The sequence below is a fragment of the Narcine bancroftii genome, chromosome 7, assembly GCF_036971445.1.
Source record: "Narcine bancroftii isolate sNarBan1 chromosome 7, sNarBan1.hap1, whole genome shotgun sequence".
Taxonomy (NCBI): domain Eukaryota; kingdom Metazoa; phylum Chordata; class Chondrichthyes; order Torpediniformes; family Narcinidae; genus Narcine; species Narcine bancroftii.
This window is the reverse complement of record NC_091475.1, coordinates 49,295,626-49,316,550: the sequence shown is the minus strand read 5'-3', so window position 1 is coordinate 49,316,550 and position 20,925 is coordinate 49,295,626. Positions and strand designations below refer to the sequence as shown.

Below are 20,925 nucleotides of genomic sequence, written 5' to 3'. Positions count from 1 at the left end.
GAACTTGCTAAGGCTGACAGTCAAATATTTTGAACAGTTGAAGATTTTTATATATAAGATACAAAAAAGAAAATATGCTTACTAAAAACCAAAAATAATCTTAATTACAAATATAATTTCAGAATGAATTAGTTTAACCTTATTTTTCTTTTTAGTTACTACCTCTTTTACATTCTGCTTTGAAGAACCCCAAACTGCAAAACAGTACATTCTCCCAGCTAGCCGAAACTCTTTTAGCTTGGGAAAGACAAGCTAATAATATAGGAGAGTGTGCTGATGCATATCAAAGACTGCTACCTTCCTTTTGGGATGGTCTTTCTCAGCTTTTCATGTCGCAGGTTGAAAGTGCAGAAGTTAACAAAAATATATTGGAAGGAATGTCTTCCTTACTCATAATATTAAAAAATCCTGAGAGTGCTCAAAAGCACACTGTCAAAAAGAAAGAAAAGATTAGATTTTTTGACGAAGAAGGAACCACGAGCGTTGAAAGTAACAAGAGCAACCATCTGGAAAAATTAACAATTGAACCGACAAATGTGTTGAAGTCTGAAAATTTGGGAGATACTTCCAGATGTGTTCAGTATGGTAATCCTACCAGAACTGTACCTTTGGAAAACTTGGTCTCTAAACTTTCCAAGCTATGTATAACCTTTATCAAAGAACAGAACTCTGAAATTCATCTTGTATTCTTGGCTACATTGGTTAGCTCCTTTCCATCAAGAAATCTATTTACTGTTTTGCTGGAAAATAATCAGGGGAAGAGTGACACACAATATGAAGTGAAAACAATGACATCCAATCCTGCTGTACAGTTTCTATATCAAAAACTGTTCACCTGGTTGAAGGAAGACAAAGCTGATTTCAGGTGCCTGATTGATATGCTCTACAGTGTTCTTCACTGCTGTGAGAAAAATGAGAAGAAGGAAATACTGAATCAAATATCTGAAGTAAGTGTATAAACTTAAGGAATTCTTTTCACAATTTTTTAAGATTGGATCAATAGGTCTGAAACATTCTTATTGCTCCTTATCCCTTTGAATACATATATCAGGAAATCTACAACATTTGCATTGCCATTAATCGTTATTTTGTTTTTCTTTCTCTTCCTCTTTTTTTCTTTCTCACCCTTTCGTTTCTGAGTTTCATTTATGTTACATTTCTATTACCTGTTATTTTTCATTTTTGCATGTTTCTATAGAATTTGTTTTCCATTACCTACATGTCTCAAGGTGTCTTTCAGGAAATAAAAAAGTAAATAGAATGTGTTGGAACTAAGTGAGGTGGCAGGATTATGAAATGAATATTTGGGAATAGCTGGGAAATGGAGATGGTAGATTTAAAGAAGCAATTGCAATGACTCTGGACTTTGGATTAACATTAAATGTAATCATGGCAGTTTTTTTTTAAGAAAAAGGCAGATTTTGGTTATTCTGGATAGCTCAGTCCGTAGTTTTGAGAACTACGGTGACTTATTTTATCCAGGTGTAGCATCTTGACCTGAAACTTCAGCTGTCCATTTCCTTTCATGGATGCTGCCTATCCTTTGAGTTTGATTTGTGCTCCAGATTCTATTTGCTGGATTGTCTTTATTGTACACAGTGGAAATCTAACTTTAATATGGGTCCAATTGGACTCCAAAAGGAGAGACTTTTATCAAGACTTTCTATACATGTGACAATGCTTTATTTTTAGATAAGGTTCAGGGTGAGTTAGCCAAATGGATACTGAATTAGTTTGATGGTGGGTGGATCATAAGATGGTAGTGGAGGTTTGTTTGGAGGCCTTTGACCAGTGGTGCACTGCAGGATCAGTGCGGGGTCCATTGTTGTTTGTCACCTATATTAACAATTTACATGAGAGTTTTGTTAGCATGGTTAGTAAATTTGCAGGTATAAATTTGCATTGTTAGTAAATTTGCTTATTTAGTCAAAAGTAAAGAAGGTTATCTAAGATGACAAAAGGATCAAGATAAACTAGGGAAGTGGGCCATCGACAAGCAGATGGAATTTAGTCTGGAAAAGTACAAAGTGTTGCACTTTGTTAAGTTAAACCATGCATGAATTTCACGATGTATGGTAGGGGCCTGAAGAGTCTTGTGGGACAAAGATATGGACTTGGGGTACAAGCAACAGAAAGTGGCGATGCAGGTAGATCGGATTGTGAAGAAGGTGTTGGGCATGCCTATTTTCATACTTAGGGCATTGAGTGCAGGAGCACGGATGTTATGTTACAACTGTGCAAGACATTAGTGAGACTGCACTTTGGGTAGTGTGAGTAGTTTTAATCACTCACTTACAGGAAAAATATCATTAAGATGGAGAGGTTGCAGAAAGATTTCGTAGGAATGTAACTGAAATTAGTAGAATTGAATTATAAGGAGAGGATGGATTAGCTAGAACTTTTCTCCCTGGAGTGTGTGAGAGTGGGGGGTGGGGGGAATCTTATACAGGTTCATAAAATTGTGAAGGGCATAAATAAGATAAATAGCCATCATCTTTTTCCCAGTTTAGGAACCTAAAACAAGACAACATAGATGGAAGATGAGAGGGGAAAGATTTATAAGGGTTCTGAGTGGCATCTTCATTACAAAGAGGGTTGATGGTAAATGGAATAAGTAGCCAGAGGAAGTAGTGGAAGCAGGTACAATTGTGATGTTCAAAAGACATTTAGATAGGTACATGGATTGGAAAGGATTAGAAGAATATGAGGGGCACTTCAGGCAAATGGGACTAGTTTGGTTGACATGGACAAGTTGGGTCAAAGAGGTGGCACAGTTGGGGTAGCAGTTAGCACAATGCCTTTACAGCAATCAAGAGCTATGGAACATGGGGGGGAGGTAATTTACCAAAGGACTAAGAGTGAATCTTTGCGCAATGTATGTTCAGATGTAGAAAGAACCACCTGGATAATTGAAGAGGTAAATTCACTTGCACTGCAAAACAGAACTGGATGAGTATCCAAAAAGAAAGACTAGCTTGTTACTCTGTCAGAAAGCTGATGTGGATTTGACAGCCTGACCACGTCCTTCTGTCCTTTAACCATTTTGTGATTCTACTTTTGTTTTCATGTACCATTCTTTAATCTTTTTTTCAACTGTATTTTCTTATTTTTCTATCTTCACCATGTTGTTATACCCACAGTGACAATCAAGTTTCTGACCTGTTATTACCCTCTCTTTTTTAGTTTTCATTTTGTATTTCTTTCTCTTTGGGCAGCACTTTTCCGCTTTTTCTCCTGAAACAATTAACTCTCAACTATAACTCTCATCTCTTCCGCTGTCTTTTGGTTGTCAGACTGCTTACCCAGCATCTGTCTTGCATGACCCATTTAAACATTAGAAAGACAAAATCACATGTACAGTATTTGGTTATCACCATAAATTAAATATTTACATGTTGATTTTTCTCATTTCTCCAGTTGATGATGTGGGTTGAATCAGGCTTTTCATAACTTTTGGTTTCCTATTTGAAGCCCATCGCCACTTCGTTATAAATTGGCTATGTAATGTATCTCTGCTCTGCCTCAAACAATCTGCTGCTGAAACCATTATTTGAACCCTCATCACTCCTGTTCAGACACTGAACATCTTCCACTTCCTTTTAAAGTTGAGCTCCTCCAAATTTTGGCTTTGCTAATTCCCATTCAGCTTTCCATTCTATCTTTTATGATCAAAATAAGTTTTGGGTCTATAAGTGTCCCAAATTTAAAATGCATTCCTTGCTTTGCTCAGCCTAATTCTGTCATGACTGTAGACTTACATCCCACCATTACCCCACCATTAATAGATATCCTTGCATATACCTTAGATTTCCTTTATAAAACTGTTTCTGCTTCACTGTGTATCATCTTTTATTCATCCACCTAAATAAGCTTTTGTCTCTTTTTTAATCTGATGTCTGAAATATCAAGGAATAATTTATATGTTACTGTAAAAATGAAAATTGTTTTAATTCTACCTTTTTACTGAATTAACATTTTCATTCCAGATGGAACAAGGATACCTCATCTCATTTCATCTTATACAGAAGGTAATTTTTCTCAGAAAGTGTCTCAGAAAACCTACTTCAGGACATTTTTACTGAATCATAAAAGGTCAACATGAATTTGAAATTAAATCTGTATTTATTCTGTTTTCAAAAAATTAGAACATAATTTAATTCATACTTGTGAATGTTGTCAGCATCCTACTTGAAAATATTCAGATTAAAAGAAACAATAACTAATATAAAAGTTAATGTTTTCACTAATTAATGCCTTATGCCAGTTTAATTGAAAGTTCTAGTCACTTCCAACAATTCCTACAGGCATAACCGAAACTTGCGTAACATTAATAGTTTTACAATGAAACTTGAACCTAAATAACTATTTTATTTTGTTTATAACATTATACCCAGAATCTTAGAAACATTGCACGTTCAAAAGGAACTTTCAGTGCAGGTAAGCATTTGCTTATCTGGTATTTGTGCATCAGGAATTACTATACAACTGACAAAAAAATTCAAAGAATATTAAAGAATTTCATAACATATTCAAAAACTATTTATCCTTAAAATATAGAATACAGTACAAATGCTATTTCATAGGGGAAAATAATGAAATGTTGTTTTGCAATTTAATTCAAAGGTTGATGCACAAAGTATTGGTGTTTGATGTACAATAATGTTTTTGAGCAATTTTCATGCAACTGGCACATTCATAAACTGCCTCCCCCATCCATGCTAATGCCAATTGTCTGAGAATATTCTGGATTTACATACTCTTTTATATAAATGATCATTTATATTGCCTGATAATATTTACCAAATTTATTTCTAACCTGTTTCTCTCAGGCAAGTATGGATCCAATTAAGTATATTGCGATATCTGATTGGTTAAAAGGAGATGTTTTTGGAGAAAAATTAGTCCAGTTAGCAGATGAGCTCTGTACAATGGAAGTAACAACAGGTTCTTTGCCAAGAAAACTTGACTCAAATAGCTGGATGCTGCTAGGTTTTGCTCTGTCCAAGCACACCAATAATGGTGAGTACAGAAGCATTCAAATAGGAGTTCCTTAAAACTTCTATTTCCTCATGTTAAACAGGTTAACTGAATGTGCTGTTTAGGAAATGAAGGATTTAAGATAAATTTATTACCTATGGTGGAGGAAATCAGAATAAAGGGACAGATCCTGAAAATTGCAGTTTAATAAATTTAAGGAGTGAAATAAGGGAACTTTTAAACATTTACCAATGGTATGGGTGTAGCTGCGCACTACTCGAAAGAAGAAACACACACATAGTGTAGTCGGGTTAAGCTCTGAGTTTTATTGGGGGCTTAGTCTCGACTTTTATACTTGCACTGTTCTGGCCTTTGCCCCCCTTTACTGATGTCACGACCCGCATAACAAAAGCGGACTTCCCACGCGCGGGTATTTTTCTGCATAACAATTCCCTTCACCCCACAAGCTATTCCCATCTGTTGGCTGTGCAGCAAGGCCAGTGCCATTTTTGGGTTACTCGCCTTTAAACTGCCCCTGCCACTTGCCCGCCAGTTCGCTTGTTGGGGTCAGTGTCGCTGCGGAGGCTGCTGAACTTTGGTTGCGCTCGCTGCCCAGAGCGCCAGCTGATTACCACGGCAGCAGGCTGCTAGATGAACCCCCTTCCACCCCAAAATAGGCAGTATTGTCCTTAGTTCAAAGAGCAAAGTCTCTGCAGACTTCGGTGACCTGCCCCTCCGGCATAGTGCTGGTGTGGTGTCTCAACCAGGTGTGCCGACTTCAGTCTGTCTGTGGTGAAGATCTCCATCTTGGCTCCAACCTCCTGCTCGAACATAGCCCTGTTGCAGATGACCCGGAACGGACCCTTGTATGGTCTCTGTAGTGGTGGACGATGTGGACCCCCGTGAATTAAAATATACTCACAGTCTTGTAGGTCTTTGGGTATGTTGGTCCTTGCATATCCATGTCTGGTTGGTGGAGTTGGGTCCAGGTTGCCGAGTCTTTCCCTCAGACTGCTGTGGGATGCTGCAGAGTCGTCCTGCTGTCCACCTGGGGATAGTTCGAATTCTCCCAGGATCAGCAATGGAGCCTTGTAGACGAGTTCGGCCAAAGAGGTGTTGAGGTCTTCCTTGGGTGTAGTGCAGATTCCCAACAGTGCCCGTGGTAGCTTGTCTACCTGGTAAGGTCCTTGGAGTCTGGTCATGAATGCAGTTTTGAGGTGTCTGTGGAAGTGTTCCACCAACCCCATTGGACTGGTGGTAGGCTGTTGTGTGATGCAGCTGGGCACCCCACAGGCTGGCGAGGTCGGACCAGAGATTGGAGGTGAACTACGCCCCTCTGTCGGATGGGATGTGGGACAGTAACGTGAACCGTGCCACCCAGAGCGAGATAAGGGCCCTAGCAGACGAGGTTGAGGACGTGTCTACCAGCAAGACTGTTTTTGGGCACCTAGTGAAACAGTTGACCATCGTGAACAGATAGCGGAAACCCTGGGATACTGGTAAGGGTCCTACTATGTCCACGTGGATGTGGTTGAACCTTTGTTCCACGGGTTTGAAGTGTTGAGGTGGAGTCTTGGTATGCCGCTGTACCTTGGTTGTTTGGCACAGTGTGCACGCCTTCACTGACCCACTGACCTGTTTCTGCAATCCATACCACACATATTTGCTGTCCACCATCCGGACAGGTGAGCCAATCCATGGATGGAATTGAAAACTTGCCATCTCCAAGCCGCCGTGACGATAGGTGGTGTTACCTGTACCAACTGGGATGTCCTGGAGCTGCATTCTTAATGTGGCAGTGTTGTGGAGAAAGAATCAACTACCGACACCAGGGTAACACTTCGGAAGAGTTTTATTAGCAAGATATCTTGGAGAGCATGCCCAGCATCCAGCCTGAGCTTGCTCTGTTCACAGCCAGTTTTAACAGAGTTTATATACCATAAATGGCAGTGCCTTCCTGCATGTGGCCTTCCTGTTGCAGTCAACCTGACAATAGTTTATCATTGTCAACATTTGGCAATAATTTAATAATTGTTTCACAGAATTCCAAAGCTTATCATGTCTGCAGATAAGTGTATCTGCAGATAAATCGTTACCTTGAAGTTCCCAGCCTCTACTTAAGCAATATGCAACTGACTCTTGTATGTTCTTGTAAACAACTTATGGGTGAACCTTTAATCCTTTGTGTTCAGATTTTCCTCCACAGGCAGTCCTGTATTGTGTTGCACCTCCACCAGTGCCACGAGGTCCACGCCCCTTGATAGCGCGTGGATACTTTGCCTGGTCAGTGTGTTGGCCACTATGTTGTCCTTGCTGGGGATGTGCCTTACATCTGTGGTGTATTCCAAGATATAAGACAGTGTCATTGCTGGCGGGCTGACCAGGGGTCTGAGGGTTTAGCCAAGGTGAAAGTCAGGGGCTTGAGATCTTCCTCTAGGTACCTGAAGTGGCAGATGGCTAAGTACAGCACCAGTTGCTCTCTGTCGAAAGCACTGTACTTCAAATTTGGAGGCCACAGATGTTTATTGAAGAAAGCCAGCGGTTGAAGAGGAGTCATGTGATGGAGTAGTGGCTGGTCGGGAAAACCAGCCCTCTCCAGGAAAACAGGAAAAAAGTTAGAAAAAGACAAAGCACAATAAAAATAAAATATAAGAAATAAAAGTTAATGTTACAGAGAAGAGAAGGAGGATGGCATCCAAGAAGGAGAAAATAAAAACAACTGGAATAAAAAAAGTAGAAAAATTGCCAAAGAAGAAGGCCTTACCTGCACAAAGGAACAGGACGCTGTGGTGGTGAGGTGAGCCCGACCCCAGAGGTCAGTGCCTGCCCTGCGGAATCACAACTCACCTGCCGGTGGACTTCAAAAATGGCTCTCGGAGCCAAACAAAAGTGCGCAACCAACGGAAACAAGGGAAAAAGAGGACACCGATGGGAGGGGGGCCAACCAGATCAGCTGAGGGACGCCCGACACCAGGGCGCTCAACTGGAAGATGAGAAAGGCAGGAGAGAAGGGAGCGACGTGGAAGAGAGACGGAGAGACGACTGGCAAGAAGATCAACGGCAGGCAGGCACAAGAGAAGTAGCCCAAGAGGGAAGGACCAGCAAGAAGAGGACCAGCTAGAAGAGGCCCGACAAAGAGATGCAAGCAGATCCACAGAAAAAGCAGAAGAGACACAGGCACAAAGAAGAGAAGAAGACACAAATACAGGTACAGACACAGAAGAAGAGGAAGAAGACGACCAATATCTTCACAGAGAAATAGAAGGTAAAACTGATGGACAAAATATAGATAGAGTCTTTCTTGAAGATCAAATGAGGTCATTAAAAGAATGGTTATCATTAGAATTTAATGCAATTAAAAAGAAAATGAAAAGAACAGAAGATAAAATGCAAAGGTTAGAACTGGTAATGACAGTAGAGTAGAGAATGTGGAAGAATGGGAAACAGTTGTAGAAATTGAAGTAAATAACTTAAGAGAAAAATTGGAAGAAAGTGACAAAAAAATTAAAGAGATGCAAGAGATGTTATCTCATAAAATTGATAAGTTGGAAAATTATAATAGATGAAACAACATAAAAATAGTGGGCCTGTAGGAGGGTGAAGAAAGCACAGACATGAAGGAATTTATAAAAGGATGGATCCCAAAGGTCCTAGGAACGACAGAAATACAGGAAGAAATGGAAATAGGAAGGGCTCACAGAACACTAGCTCTGAAGCCACAGGCACATCAAAAACCAAGATCCATGAGAGGAGTCATGTGATGGAGTAGTGGCCGGTAGGGGAACTCCAGCCCTCTCCAGAAAAGTAAAAAAAATGTAGAGAAAAAACAAAGGCACTAACACAGAAACCATAACAAATTGAAAGTGAAAGTGTGGAGAAAATGGCAGCAAAGAAAGAAAAATCAAAAACAACGGGAAGAAAAGAAGAAGGAAGGACATCGGAGGAGGAAGGTGAAGGCCTTACCGGTACGAGGAGGCCCGCCGTGGAGAGAGAAGCTCGCTCCCTGAGGTCAGTGGAAACCCCGAACTCAGGACTACAAAAATGGCTCACGGAGCCAAACAAAAGTGCGCAACCGTGCAAGACAAAAATAACACTGACGGGAGGGGGGACCAGCTGAGGAGTAAATCTCCACAGCTGAAACAGACAACTACAACACAACAGCAAGACTCTCAACAGGAAAACATAGAAAATAACGAGAACTAGAAGGAAGAGAATAAAAATAGGAAATCAAAGAAACAACAGATGACCAACCCAGAGAAAGAAGACCAACACCAGGACACTTTTAATAAAAATAAGAAGAACAAGAATACCCAACAAAATAAAATAAACAACCCAACAAGAAAACCAGAAGAGACAGAGGTAAAGGACACAGATCCTGGAGTGGACTCAGAAGAAGAGCAGGAAGAACAGAGAGAAAAGGAAGATGAAGGGAAGGGCAAGTACATGGATATATTTTTTTTTAAAGAATATATGGAAACAGTAAAAGAATGGCAGTCACAAGAATTCAGTGAAATAAAAAGAAGAATAAAAAGTACAGAAGAAAAAGTGAATAGATTAGAGATGATCATGTCAGATATAGGAAAAAGAGTAGACAAGGTGGAAGAACGAGAAACAGCCATAGAAATGGAAGTAGATGACTTAAAAAAGAAATTAGAAGAATCTGATAAAAAAGTTAAAGAAACACAGGAGCTGTTAGCTCAGAAGATAGATATAATGGAAAATTATAATAGAAGAAACAATATAAAGATAGTGGGCCTTAAGGAAGACGAAGAAGGCATAAATATGAAAGAATTTATAAAAGAATGGATCCCCAGGGTCCTAGGAAGACCAGAATTACAGGAAGAAATGGAAATAGAAAGGGCACACAGAACATTAGCCCCTAAACCACAACCACAACAAAAACCAAGATCCATTCTAGTAAAGTTCCTAAGATATACAACAAGAGAAAATATATTGGAGAAGGCAATGAAAAAAATAAGAGAAGACAAAAAACCACTGGAATACAAGGGTCAAAAAAAATTTTTCTATCCAGATATAAGTTTTGAACTCCTGAAGAAGAGGAAGGAGTTCAATGCAGCAAAAACGACCCTATGGAAAAAAGGTTATAAATTTATGTTAAAATACCCAGCGGTACTTAAAATAGTTATCCCGGGGCAGCAAAGCAAACTATTCTCGGATTCGGAAGAAGCACGAAAATTTACAGAACAACTACAAAACAGACAGAGAGATGAAGAGATGTAACAAGAACAAAAATGACAACAAACTATATGTGTGTATGTAGGTGCATATATATATGTGTATGTATGTATATATATATGTGTGTGTGTGTGTGTGTGTGTGTGTGTGTGTGTATGTATATATATATTTATATATATTTATATATGTGTGTGTGTATATATAAAAAATAGAGTATAGGTAAGAACGAAGAAGGGAAAGAAAGGGAATTAAGAGAGTGACCTTTGTTATATATGAAGATTAAAATCTTTTCTTGGGGGGGCTGGGTGGGGAAGAATAACAGTCACTGCGAAATCAGTTGACACTTGCGAGCGGATTCGCAAATCCAAATGGAGAGGGGAGATGTGGTTGCCCGACAAGGGACAAAGGGCAACTCAGAAAGGGGAGGGACTATTGGGGTTAAAGGAATTTTAGATATGAGAATAATGGAAATATTTTATGTTTTAGAAATGTTGTCTTATAATGTGTTCAAAAAAAGAAAGCAGAAATGGATAAGAAGGGAAGGTGATGATGAGGAAACGGAAAGGAAAGATAAACAAAGTATGAAATGGCTATGTTGAACTATATGACTTTAAATATTAATGGAATACGTAACCAAATCAAAAGGAAGAAACTGTTAAATTTACTGAAAAAAGAAAAAATTGATATAGCATTCGTACAAGAAACACATCTAACTGAAGTGGAACACAAGAAATTAAAGAGAGATTGGATATGACATGTAACAGCAGCATTATATAATTCAAAAGCCAGAGGAGTAGCTATATTAATCAATAAAAATGTACCAATCAAAATAGAAGAGGAAATAATAGATCTAGCAGGGAGATATGTAATGATAAAATGTCAGATATATTCAGAATTTTGGAATTTGGTCAATATATATGCACCTAATGAAGGGGATCAAAAGTTTATGCAAGATTTTTTTTTGAAGATTGTAGATACATAGGGGAATATATTGATAGGGGACTTTAACCTTAATTTGGATTCAAAGATGGATAAAACTGGAAAAAAAAGCTAACAGAAAGAACAAAGTAACCAAATTTATAATTAAATCGATGCAAGAATATTTTTACTTGGGAATATATCTGAAAAAGATCTTAAACTGAAATTGAATAAATATCAAGAAAAACTTTTAAATATAGCAATAGTGACTACAAAGAAATGTAAAGTGGTAATGTGGAAACCATATGTGGATTGGGTAGATTGCTTTATGAGGAATGATTGGGTAGGCTAGGCTTGTTTTTGCTGAAGTTTAAAAGAGTTAAAGGGGGCATAATTTTCATTAGCTAGATCTGGAAAGAATGTTTTAGTTTTATGAGAGAATCTAGAACAAGGTCAATGCATGAAAAAAAGGGTTTGTTCATTTCAATTACACAATGAAATGCAAAATTGTATACCTTTATAAAAAAAAATTACATATAGTTTAAGAAATTGAGTTGAAAACTAAAAAAATTTGGAAACCATACATGGATTTTATGAATAAAATTCCACCATACCCACCCCTCTCAATTAGAAATTATAAAAAATAGTCAATGAATAATATATATGTTTTCTTTTTCATCTTTTTTGACAAAAGGGGGGGTTGGGGAGAAATTTTTTTTTAAGGTTTGTATAATTTTGTATGACTTACAATAGTTACTGTATTATTGAATCATTTTCTGTATTGATGCAAATGATAAATATTTTCAAAAAAAAGCCAGCGGTCTCCACCTTCCTTCCATTCGCTGCTCCAGAACTCCGCTGATCGCCTTTCCTGTGGCATCCACCGTAAGGGGCGGTCGAACGTCTGCCCTGGGATGTGCTAGGAGACCAATGCCCGCCAGGGCTTCCTTGGCCTTCACAAAGCCTCCACTGACTCCTCATCCCAGGTGATGTCCTTTGCCTTGCTTGCTATCCAGACAAACAAGGGCTGCATGATCTTGGCAGCTGTGGGGATGAACCTGTGATAGAAATTGATCATCGCCACAAACTCCTGTAGTTCTTTGGTCGTGTTGGGCCTAGGAAGCTTCTGGATGGTCTCTACTGGGTAGTGATGTGGCTTCTTCACTGGTTATCCTGTGGCCCAGGAAGTCGATGGTCTCCAATTCAAACTGGCATTTGGCTGGATTGATCATCAGGCCAAACTCGCTCAGTCAGTTGCAGAGGTGCTTCATATGTTCCTGTTGGTTCCTGCTTGCCACCAGTATGTCGTTCAGGTACACGAAGGTGTTGTCCAGGTCTCGGCCTACTGTATCCATGAGTTGCTGTCATGTCAAAAAGGCCAAATGGGGTGATGATGGTGGTCTTGGGGATATCATAGGGGTGAAACAGGATTTGATTGTATCCTTGCATGAGGTCCACCTTGGAGAAGATCTTTGCCTTGTGCAGCTTAGCCACAAAGTCCTAGATATGAGGCACAGGATACCGATCCGGTGTTGTGGCCTCGTTGAGCCGGCGGTAGTCGCCCCATGATCTCCAACCCCCAGATGCTTTGGGTACCTTGTGTAGAGAAGTGCATGGGCTGTCCGACCGCCATACGATGCCAAGCTCCTCCAGCTTCCTGAATTCCTCCTTCACCAGCTGGAGCTTTTCTGGAGGAAGGCGTCTTGCCCTCGTGTGGAGCAGCAGGTCCTGGGTCAGGATGTAGTGCTGTTCTCCATGTCAAGGCATCACTGTGGTGAATTAAGGGTAAGCACTGCAGGGAACTCGGCCAGGACCCGGGCGTGTTCATTGTTTGATCGTTGTACGGAGTCCAGGTGGAGTGCTAGGAGCCTAGTGTCTTTGAGGGGGAAGGTTTGAAAATTCTTGGCGTGGACCAATCTCTGCCCCTTGAGGTCCATGAGCAGGGTATGGGCATGCAGGAAGTCTGCCCCGAGGAGCGGTTGTTCCACTGTGGCTAGCGTGATCATCCATAAGAAAACGCTACCTCCAAACTGCAGTTGGACTTTGTGGATACCGTAGGTCCAAATTGTGTTGTTGTTGGCAGCCCTCAGCATGGGGCCCAACTGCCTGTTTCTGGTGTCCTGTCCCAATGGGGGCAGGATGCTGACCTCTGCTCCTGTGTCCATGAAGAAGCATTGCCCGGACTAGCGATCCCAAACATACAGGAGGCTGTCTTGGTCAGCTGTCATGGCCATTAACAACAGCTGGCCCCAGCAATTCCCTGAAAGATTCATGGTGGCCTGCACTGGCTTCGGTGCCCTATCTCTGTTGGTAGAAACACCACTGGTCATTGGGATCGCCTTCTCTGTGGGGCTGCTGTTCTCTTGGTTGGTCTGCACAGGTTTAGTGACGAGCCCCATGGATACCAAAGACACTCTCTTCTGTATCCACGGAACGTCTGCTCACGCTGTGACTTTCCGGGGGTTGCTGAAGTCTGCATCAACTAGGAGCAGTTGGACGTCCTTGGGCAGTTGTTCCAGGAATGACAACTCAAACATGATGTGCTTGCCCAGGAGGGCCAGCATCATGTTCATGAGAGCCGACAGGGGCCTGTCCCCTAGTCCATCCAGGTGGAGCAGATGTCTCTCACGCTGTGAGAGCCTGAAGGTCTCAATCAGCAAGGCAGTGTATGCGATTGCCGAAGGTGGGGGGGTTTCATGAATGAAGTGGCCCCCTGGCTTGCTATATGCTGGTCCAGGGTGCTCACCACATGGTAGTATCAGGTGGATTCTGCTGGATCTAGAACTGTGCCTCAGCCTGGTCAAACCACACATGTGGTTGATTCATGCAGAAGGTCAGTAGCGTGAGAGTGACTGCGTGAACTGCTGCTGGGTTTAGATGCTGTTTAAACCATCAGGGTCACCAATTGTAGCTGCGCACTACTCAAAAGAAGACACACAAATGTAGTGTAGTCAGGTTAAGCTCTTTGTTTTATTGGGAGTTCAGGCCCGACTCTTATACCATTCCTGCTGTTGCCCCCCTTTACTGGCGCCACAACCCGCATAACAAAAGCGGGTTTCCCATGCGTGGATACTTTTCTGCATAACAATTCCCTTCTTCCACACGCGCTGTCCCTGTCTGTTGGCTGTGCAGCAAAGTCAGTGCCATTTTGGGGTCGCTGGCCTTTAAGCTGCCCTTGCCCTTTGCCTGCTGGTTCGCTTGTCGGGGCCAGCGTCGCTCTGCGGGCTTCTGGCCTTTGGTTGCGCTCGCTGCCCAGAACGCCAGCTTGATTGCTGTGGCAGTGGGCCGCCACATGGAAAATGTTGAATTTTACCATGAGATGTACTGAAAATACTCTGATTTTTAGCGAAAGAAAAAGTTATTAGTGACCCAGAACTAGGTGGAAAGATGCAGTCAAATATGGGTAGGAAACAAAACAATCATGAAGAGCTGGGAAAAAAAATTCAATGATTAAAAAATTATGATGCAAGTTGATAAAAGATGATATGGATTGCAAAGAAACAAAGGTTGATCTGATGTCAATATGATCAAAAAAATAATTGTTTTAAATTAAAAAGTGAAATGCTTTGAATCTGTAAACTGAAAGTAAAATGCTCATTATTGCATTAAATCTTTCCACCAAAAATTCGTGACGTCTTTAGATGATGAAGTGCTTTTCTGTTTATCTTGCATTAAGCTTCAAGAGAATAGAAAGTGAGAATGGAATGGAAGTTAGAAGGTCAAGGTTGCTGGCTGAATAAAATCTGAAATTCTAGAATTCAGCAAGGATGCTGAACAACTGACATTTTGGTTTCTGAGATTGAACAGATTTTGTAAGAGTATCTATTAAGAGTATGGAACAAAAATGGGCAAAGAACGATAAGATACAGATTAATCACAATCCAATTGAACAGTGGAATAGGCTCTAGAAGCCTGAACAGCAGGATTGTCCTGTTTCTGTTCTTTATCTTGGTGATTTTAAAATCTTTTGTGCTGTTGTTTACATGAGGAAATAATAGAGGAAGGGTTATCAATAGAACATCCTTTCTTGAAAACGGAATTTCAAAAGCATAATCTGATGGGCAATGTATGCTGGGTTCTTAATGGCACACTTATCTTTGTACTCCACACTGCTTCCCCTTTAAAAAAAATAAATCAACAAAATACTTTTGTCTCTGAACTGTGGAAAAAGGGAATATACTTTGAGGGCAAATTCTGACAAATAGAATATAATTGTGAATATTTTTGTTATTTTTAAAAAAGTGGATTATCTAAATGGTGGGATGTTACCGAATGTCCTCATGTATGATTCATGCAAGGTTGGTATGTAGGTGCAATTAGGAATTAGGAAACCTCATTAGAATATTATTCTTCATTCCTGGGGAATCAGGTACAGAAGTAGGGAGGTTTGATGAGATCAGATATTGATGAAACAATGCCTGGAATACTGTGAGAAACACGATAGGCTGGAGAAACTGTAGTAAAAACACCAAAATGGTGGAGGAATTCATCTAGGATCTTTTTTGACAAAAATATATTTTGGCCTGAGCCCTTCAAGGAAAAATCAGGGGACAGGACATATCAGAAAGTCTCAAAATTCAAACAATGGTAGAGGAATCCAAAGCAACAAAAGGTGTAAATTGGATGTGATAAAGATCTAGGTGGAATTTTTCATGTCTGTGTGAAATGAAACAGGCAATGGAGAGATGGAGAAGCAAAGGGGTGGTGGGGGATTTTAATGAAAGCCAAAGAAGTCATTATTAATTCCAACTAGTTGGAGGGTGCCCAGTCAGAAGATGAGGTGTTGTTCCTCCAATTTACGGGTGGCCTCAGTCTGGCAGTACAAGACCATGGACAGTCATGTTGGCAAGGGAGTGGGATGGAGAATTGAAATGGGTGTCCACTGGGAGATCCACGTTATTGCAGCAGACAGAGCGGAGATGCTCAACAAAGTGATCTCCAGTCTGCGTCTAGCCTCTCTGATGTAGAAGATATCACAGTGGGAGCACTGGATGCAGTAGATGACCCCTGCAGATTCACAACTGAAATGTTGCCTCATTTGAAAGGACAGTTTGGGGCCCTGAATGGTGCTGAGGGAGGAGGTGTGTAAGTGGAGCATTCCTGCCGTCACAGGGGTAAGTCCCAAGGGGACAACGATTGGTGGGAAGGAAGGAGTGGACAAGGGAGTCATCGACGGAGCGGTCCCTGCAGAAGGAGAAGGGGGGAGGAAGTACTGTATATAATATTGGTCATCTTATTTAAGGAAGAAGTAAAATGCATTGGACAATTCAGTTTTACTAAACCATATGTGGATTGGGTAGATTGCTTTATGAGGAATGATTGGGTAGGCTAGGCTTGTTTTTGCTGAAGTTTAAAAGAGTTAAAGGGGGCATAATTCTGAGAAGTTTTCATTAGCTAGATCCGGAGAGAATGTTTTTGTCTTGTGAAAGAATCTAGAACAAGGTCAATGTATGTAAAAAAAAAAAAAAAAGGGTTTGCTCATTAAGTTAAAGATTAGGTTCTAAATATTTCTCTCAGAAGATCGTGAAATTTTGGAATTCTCTTCCTCAAAGGGCGGAGGAAGCACAGTCTTTCAATACTTTTAAGGCAGAAGTGGAGAGATTCTTGAAGAAAAGATTGCTGTGGATTGATGGAAAAGAAGAATTAATAATCAGATTACTTTATCTTATTAAACAGCAGGGTGGTCACAACTGGTTAATTCATATGTTTAAAAATCAATGAACTATTTGCATCAATCTATAGCTTTGTTGTAATGTGAAGATAAAAGTCTTTTCTGGAGGGGGTTGGGTGGGAGAGAATAACAGTCACTGTGAAATCAGTTGACACTTGCAAACGGGATAGCAGTCTGAACAGAGAGGGGAGTTGTGGTTGCCCGGCAAGGGACAAGGGGCAACTCAGAGAGGGGGGGGCACTTGGGGTTGAGGGAATTTTAGATGTGGGAATGGTTGAAATATTTTATGTTTTAGAAGTGTTGTCATACAGTGCGTTCAAACAAAGAAAACTGAGAAATGGAAATGGGGAAAAGGGGAAAGGTGGCAGTGAGGAATCGGAAATTAGATGTAAACAAAGTATGAGATGGCCATATTGAACTATATGACTATAAATATTAACGGAATACATAACCAAATCAAAAGGAAGAGGCTATTAAATTTACTGAAAAAAGAAAAAAATAATGTAGCATTCGTGCAGGAAACGCATCTAACTGAAGTGGAACACAATAAATTAAGGAGAGACTGGGTAGGGCACGTAACAGCAGCATCATATAACTCAAAAGTCAGAGGAGTAGATATATTAATCAATAAAAATGTACCAATCAAAATAGAGGAGGAAATAATAGATCCAGCAGGGAGGTATGTAATGTTAAAATGTCAGATATATTCAGAACTCTGGAATTTGGTCAATATATATGCACCTAATGAAGGGGATCAAAAGTTTATGCAAGATTTTTTTTTTGAAGATTGTAGATACATAGGGGAATATATTGATAGGGGACTATATTGATAGGGGACTTTAACCTTAATTTGGATTCAAAGATGGATAAAATTGGACAAAAGATGAGCAGAAAGAACAAAGTAGCCAAATTTATGGTTAAATCAATGTAGGAAATGCAACTTTTGGATATATGGAGGAGACAACACCCAAAGGAGAAGGAATACTCATATTATTCGAGTAGACATAAAACATACTCAAGGATTGACCTGTTCCTGTTGTCAGCCCATACCCAAGGGAGAGTTAGGAAAATGGAATATAAAGCTAGATTGTTATCTGATCACTCACCCCTGTTAATAGCAATAGAACTGGAGGACATCCCACCAAGAACATACAGATGGAGATTAAACTCCATGCTACTTAAAAGACAGGATTTTAGAGAATTTATTGAGCACCAAATTAAAATGTACTTTGAAATAAATACAGAATCAGTGAAAGACACATTTATAATATGGGATGCAATGAAAGCCTTCATCAGAGGGCAGATAATAAGTTATGTAACTAAGATGAAGAAGGACTACAATTGAGAAATAGAACAGCTGGAAAGGGAAATAGTAAGGACAGAAAAAGAACTAGCAACAAGGGAAGATACAACAAAAGAAGAGAATTGGCGGACAAAAAAATAAAATACGAAACACTACAAACGTATAAGGTGGAAAAGAACATAATGAAAATAAATCAGAAGTATTGCGAGCTAGGAGAAAAAAACGCACAAAATACTGGCTTGGCACCTTAACAAGCTAAAAGAATGGCATTGACATCAAGGAAAAAGGACAAACAAATTACAATATAACCCAACAGAGATCAATGAAAACTTCAAGGAATTCTACAAGCAATTATACCGAACTGAGAACAAAGGGAAAGAAGACAAAATAGATGAGTTTCTAGCTAAAATTGAACTACCGAAATTGCAAGAGGAGCAAAACAAATTGATAAAACCATTAAAAAAAGCTATCGAACAATAAAACGCCTGGGGAGGACGGTCTCCCAATAGAATTCTATAAAGAGTTTCAATTCCATTTAAAGAGTTACTAATTCCTCCTCTCCTGGAAGTAATGAACCAGATAGAAGAAACACAAAACTTGCCAAATTCATGTAAAACAGCAATAATTACAGTAATACCAAAGATGGGGAAAGATCCACTAACACCAGCATCATATAGACCAATATCTCTACTTAACTCAGATTATAAGATAATAGCAAAACTATTAGCAAACAGATTGGCCGTGTACCAAAAATAGTAAAACTAGATCAAACTGAATTTATTAAGAAAAGACCAACAACGGACTATGTCTGTAAGTTCATTAACTTAATCCAAGCCGTACAAGGAAATAAGAAGCCAACAGTGGCTGTTGCTTTAGAAGCAGAGAAAGCCTTTGACAGGGTAGAATGGAATTATTTATTCAAAGTAGTACAGAGGTTCAACCTACCAGAGAAATATATTAATTGGATTAAACCATTATATAACGGTCCAATGGCGAAGGTGACAGTAAATGGATATATATCAAACCGATTTAAATTAAGCAGGTCAACTAGGCAGGGATGTCCACTATCTCCCTCACTGTTCACTTTAGCAATAGAACCATTGGCAGAACTGGTAAGAACAGAAAATAAAATAAAAGGGATAAAAATAAAAGAGAAGGAATATAGAATCAGTCTAATTGCAGATGACATCATAGTATACTTAACAACCAGAATTATTATCAATAAAAGAACTACATAAGAAATTGAAGGAATATGGAGAAATATCAGGGTACAAGATCAATGCCATAAAGTGATGCCAATGAATAATGTGGATTTCACAAAGTTTAAAAAAGAATCACCATTTAAATGGCAAGCACAAGCAATTCGATACCTAGGTATTAGACTAGATAATAATCTAGGCCATCTATACAAATTAATTTATTAGCCATTAATGAAGAAATTACATGATGACTTAGAACATTGGAAAGATTTACCACTAACACTGATAGGAAGGGTAAATTGCATTAAAATGAATATCTTCCCAAGGATACAATACCTATTTCAATCGTTACCAATTCCCTTAACAGAGAAATTCTTCAATGAGCTAAAGAAAATAATGAGGAAATTCTTATGGAAAGGGGGGAAAATCGAGGATAGCGCTAGATAAATTAACAGAATGGTACAAACAAGGGGGCTTGCAGCTACCAAACTTTAAGAATTATAGAGCAGCACAATTAAGATATCTATCAGATTTTTATCAAACAAGGGAAAAACCAGATTGGACCAGGATAGAGCTAGATAAAATAGGGGAGAAGGTACCAGAACATATACTTTATAAGTGGGATGAAAAACTGGTGGAATATAGAAGTTCACCAGTACTCCACCATCTGCTCAACATTTGGAAGAAGGTTCACGTAGAAAGGAAAAAAACAAATGACCAACTACCAAAATTATTATTGATGCAAAATCAACTAATCCCTTTCACAGTAGATAACCTTTCCTTTAGAGAATAGGAGAGAAAAGGGATTAAGAGAATAGAAAGTTGTTTTTTGGGAAATAATTTATTATCATTTGAACAAAAGAAGTACAAATATGGAATAACTCACGGTACAATGTTTGCATACCACCAACTGAAAACCTACTTAAAGGACAAATTGGGAAGCAGACTGAGGTTACCAGAAGGAAACAGTTTTGAATATGTGATTACAGACACAATGATAATTAAAAGATTTATTTCAAACATGTACATCAGGCTGAAAGAGAAAGAAAATGATGAAATAAGCTATAAACCCAAGCAAAAGTGGGAACAAGATCTAAACATAAAGATAAAAAATGAAATATGGGAAAAGCTATGCTCCGGAACTATGAGAAATACAATAAACACAAGGTTACGCATGATACAATATAATTGGTTACACAGGCTATATATCATGCCCCAAAAGTTAAATAAATGGGATCCAACATTATCAGCTAGTTGTTTTCACTGTAAGAAGGAAACGGGAACAACAGTACATGCAATTTGGGCATGTGAGAAAGGGGAAAAGGTTTGGGAAGATCTAAATCAAGTATTAAATAAAATCACAAAAAGCAACATACCAAAAAATCCAGGGATCTTCTAAGTAATATAAGTAAAAAATTAGGCCTTAAACTGGATGAAGCCCAAAAAAAGATTTATTATGATAGCCTTAGCAGTAGCAAAAAAATGTATAATGTCAACTTGGAAATCAGAAGAGAGCCTGAGTGTACAGCAATGGTACATGGAAATGAATACATGTATTCCATTGGAAAAAATAACATATAATTTAAATAATAGGTCACATTATTTGAACAAATTTGGGAACCGTACACAACAGAGAGGGCCTACTGCGGACCTCCACCCCC

General features: G+C 39.3%; 1 protein-coding gene across 2 annotated transcripts in view; it reads left to right on the top strand.

The window, feature by feature from the left end:
• Positions 1 to 20,925, top strand: part of ltn1 (listerin E3 ubiquitin protein ligase 1) — a 117,538-nt gene that overhangs the window by 37,842 nt on the left and 58,771 nt on the right. Inside the window, exons 10-12 of one of the 2 annotated variants that reach the window (XM_069890026.1) lie at positions 156 to 947; positions 3,987 to 4,028; positions 4,830 to 5,019. In XM_069890026.1, coding sequence (XP_069746127.1) covers positions 156 to 947; positions 3,987 to 4,028; positions 4,830 to 5,019 — 1,024 coding nt within the window. Of the gene's footprint in view, positions 1 to 155; positions 948 to 3,986; positions 4,029 to 4,394; positions 4,438 to 4,829; positions 5,020 to 20,925 lie in introns of both variants that reach the window. The other variant, XM_069890027.1, reaches the window with a different exon arrangement.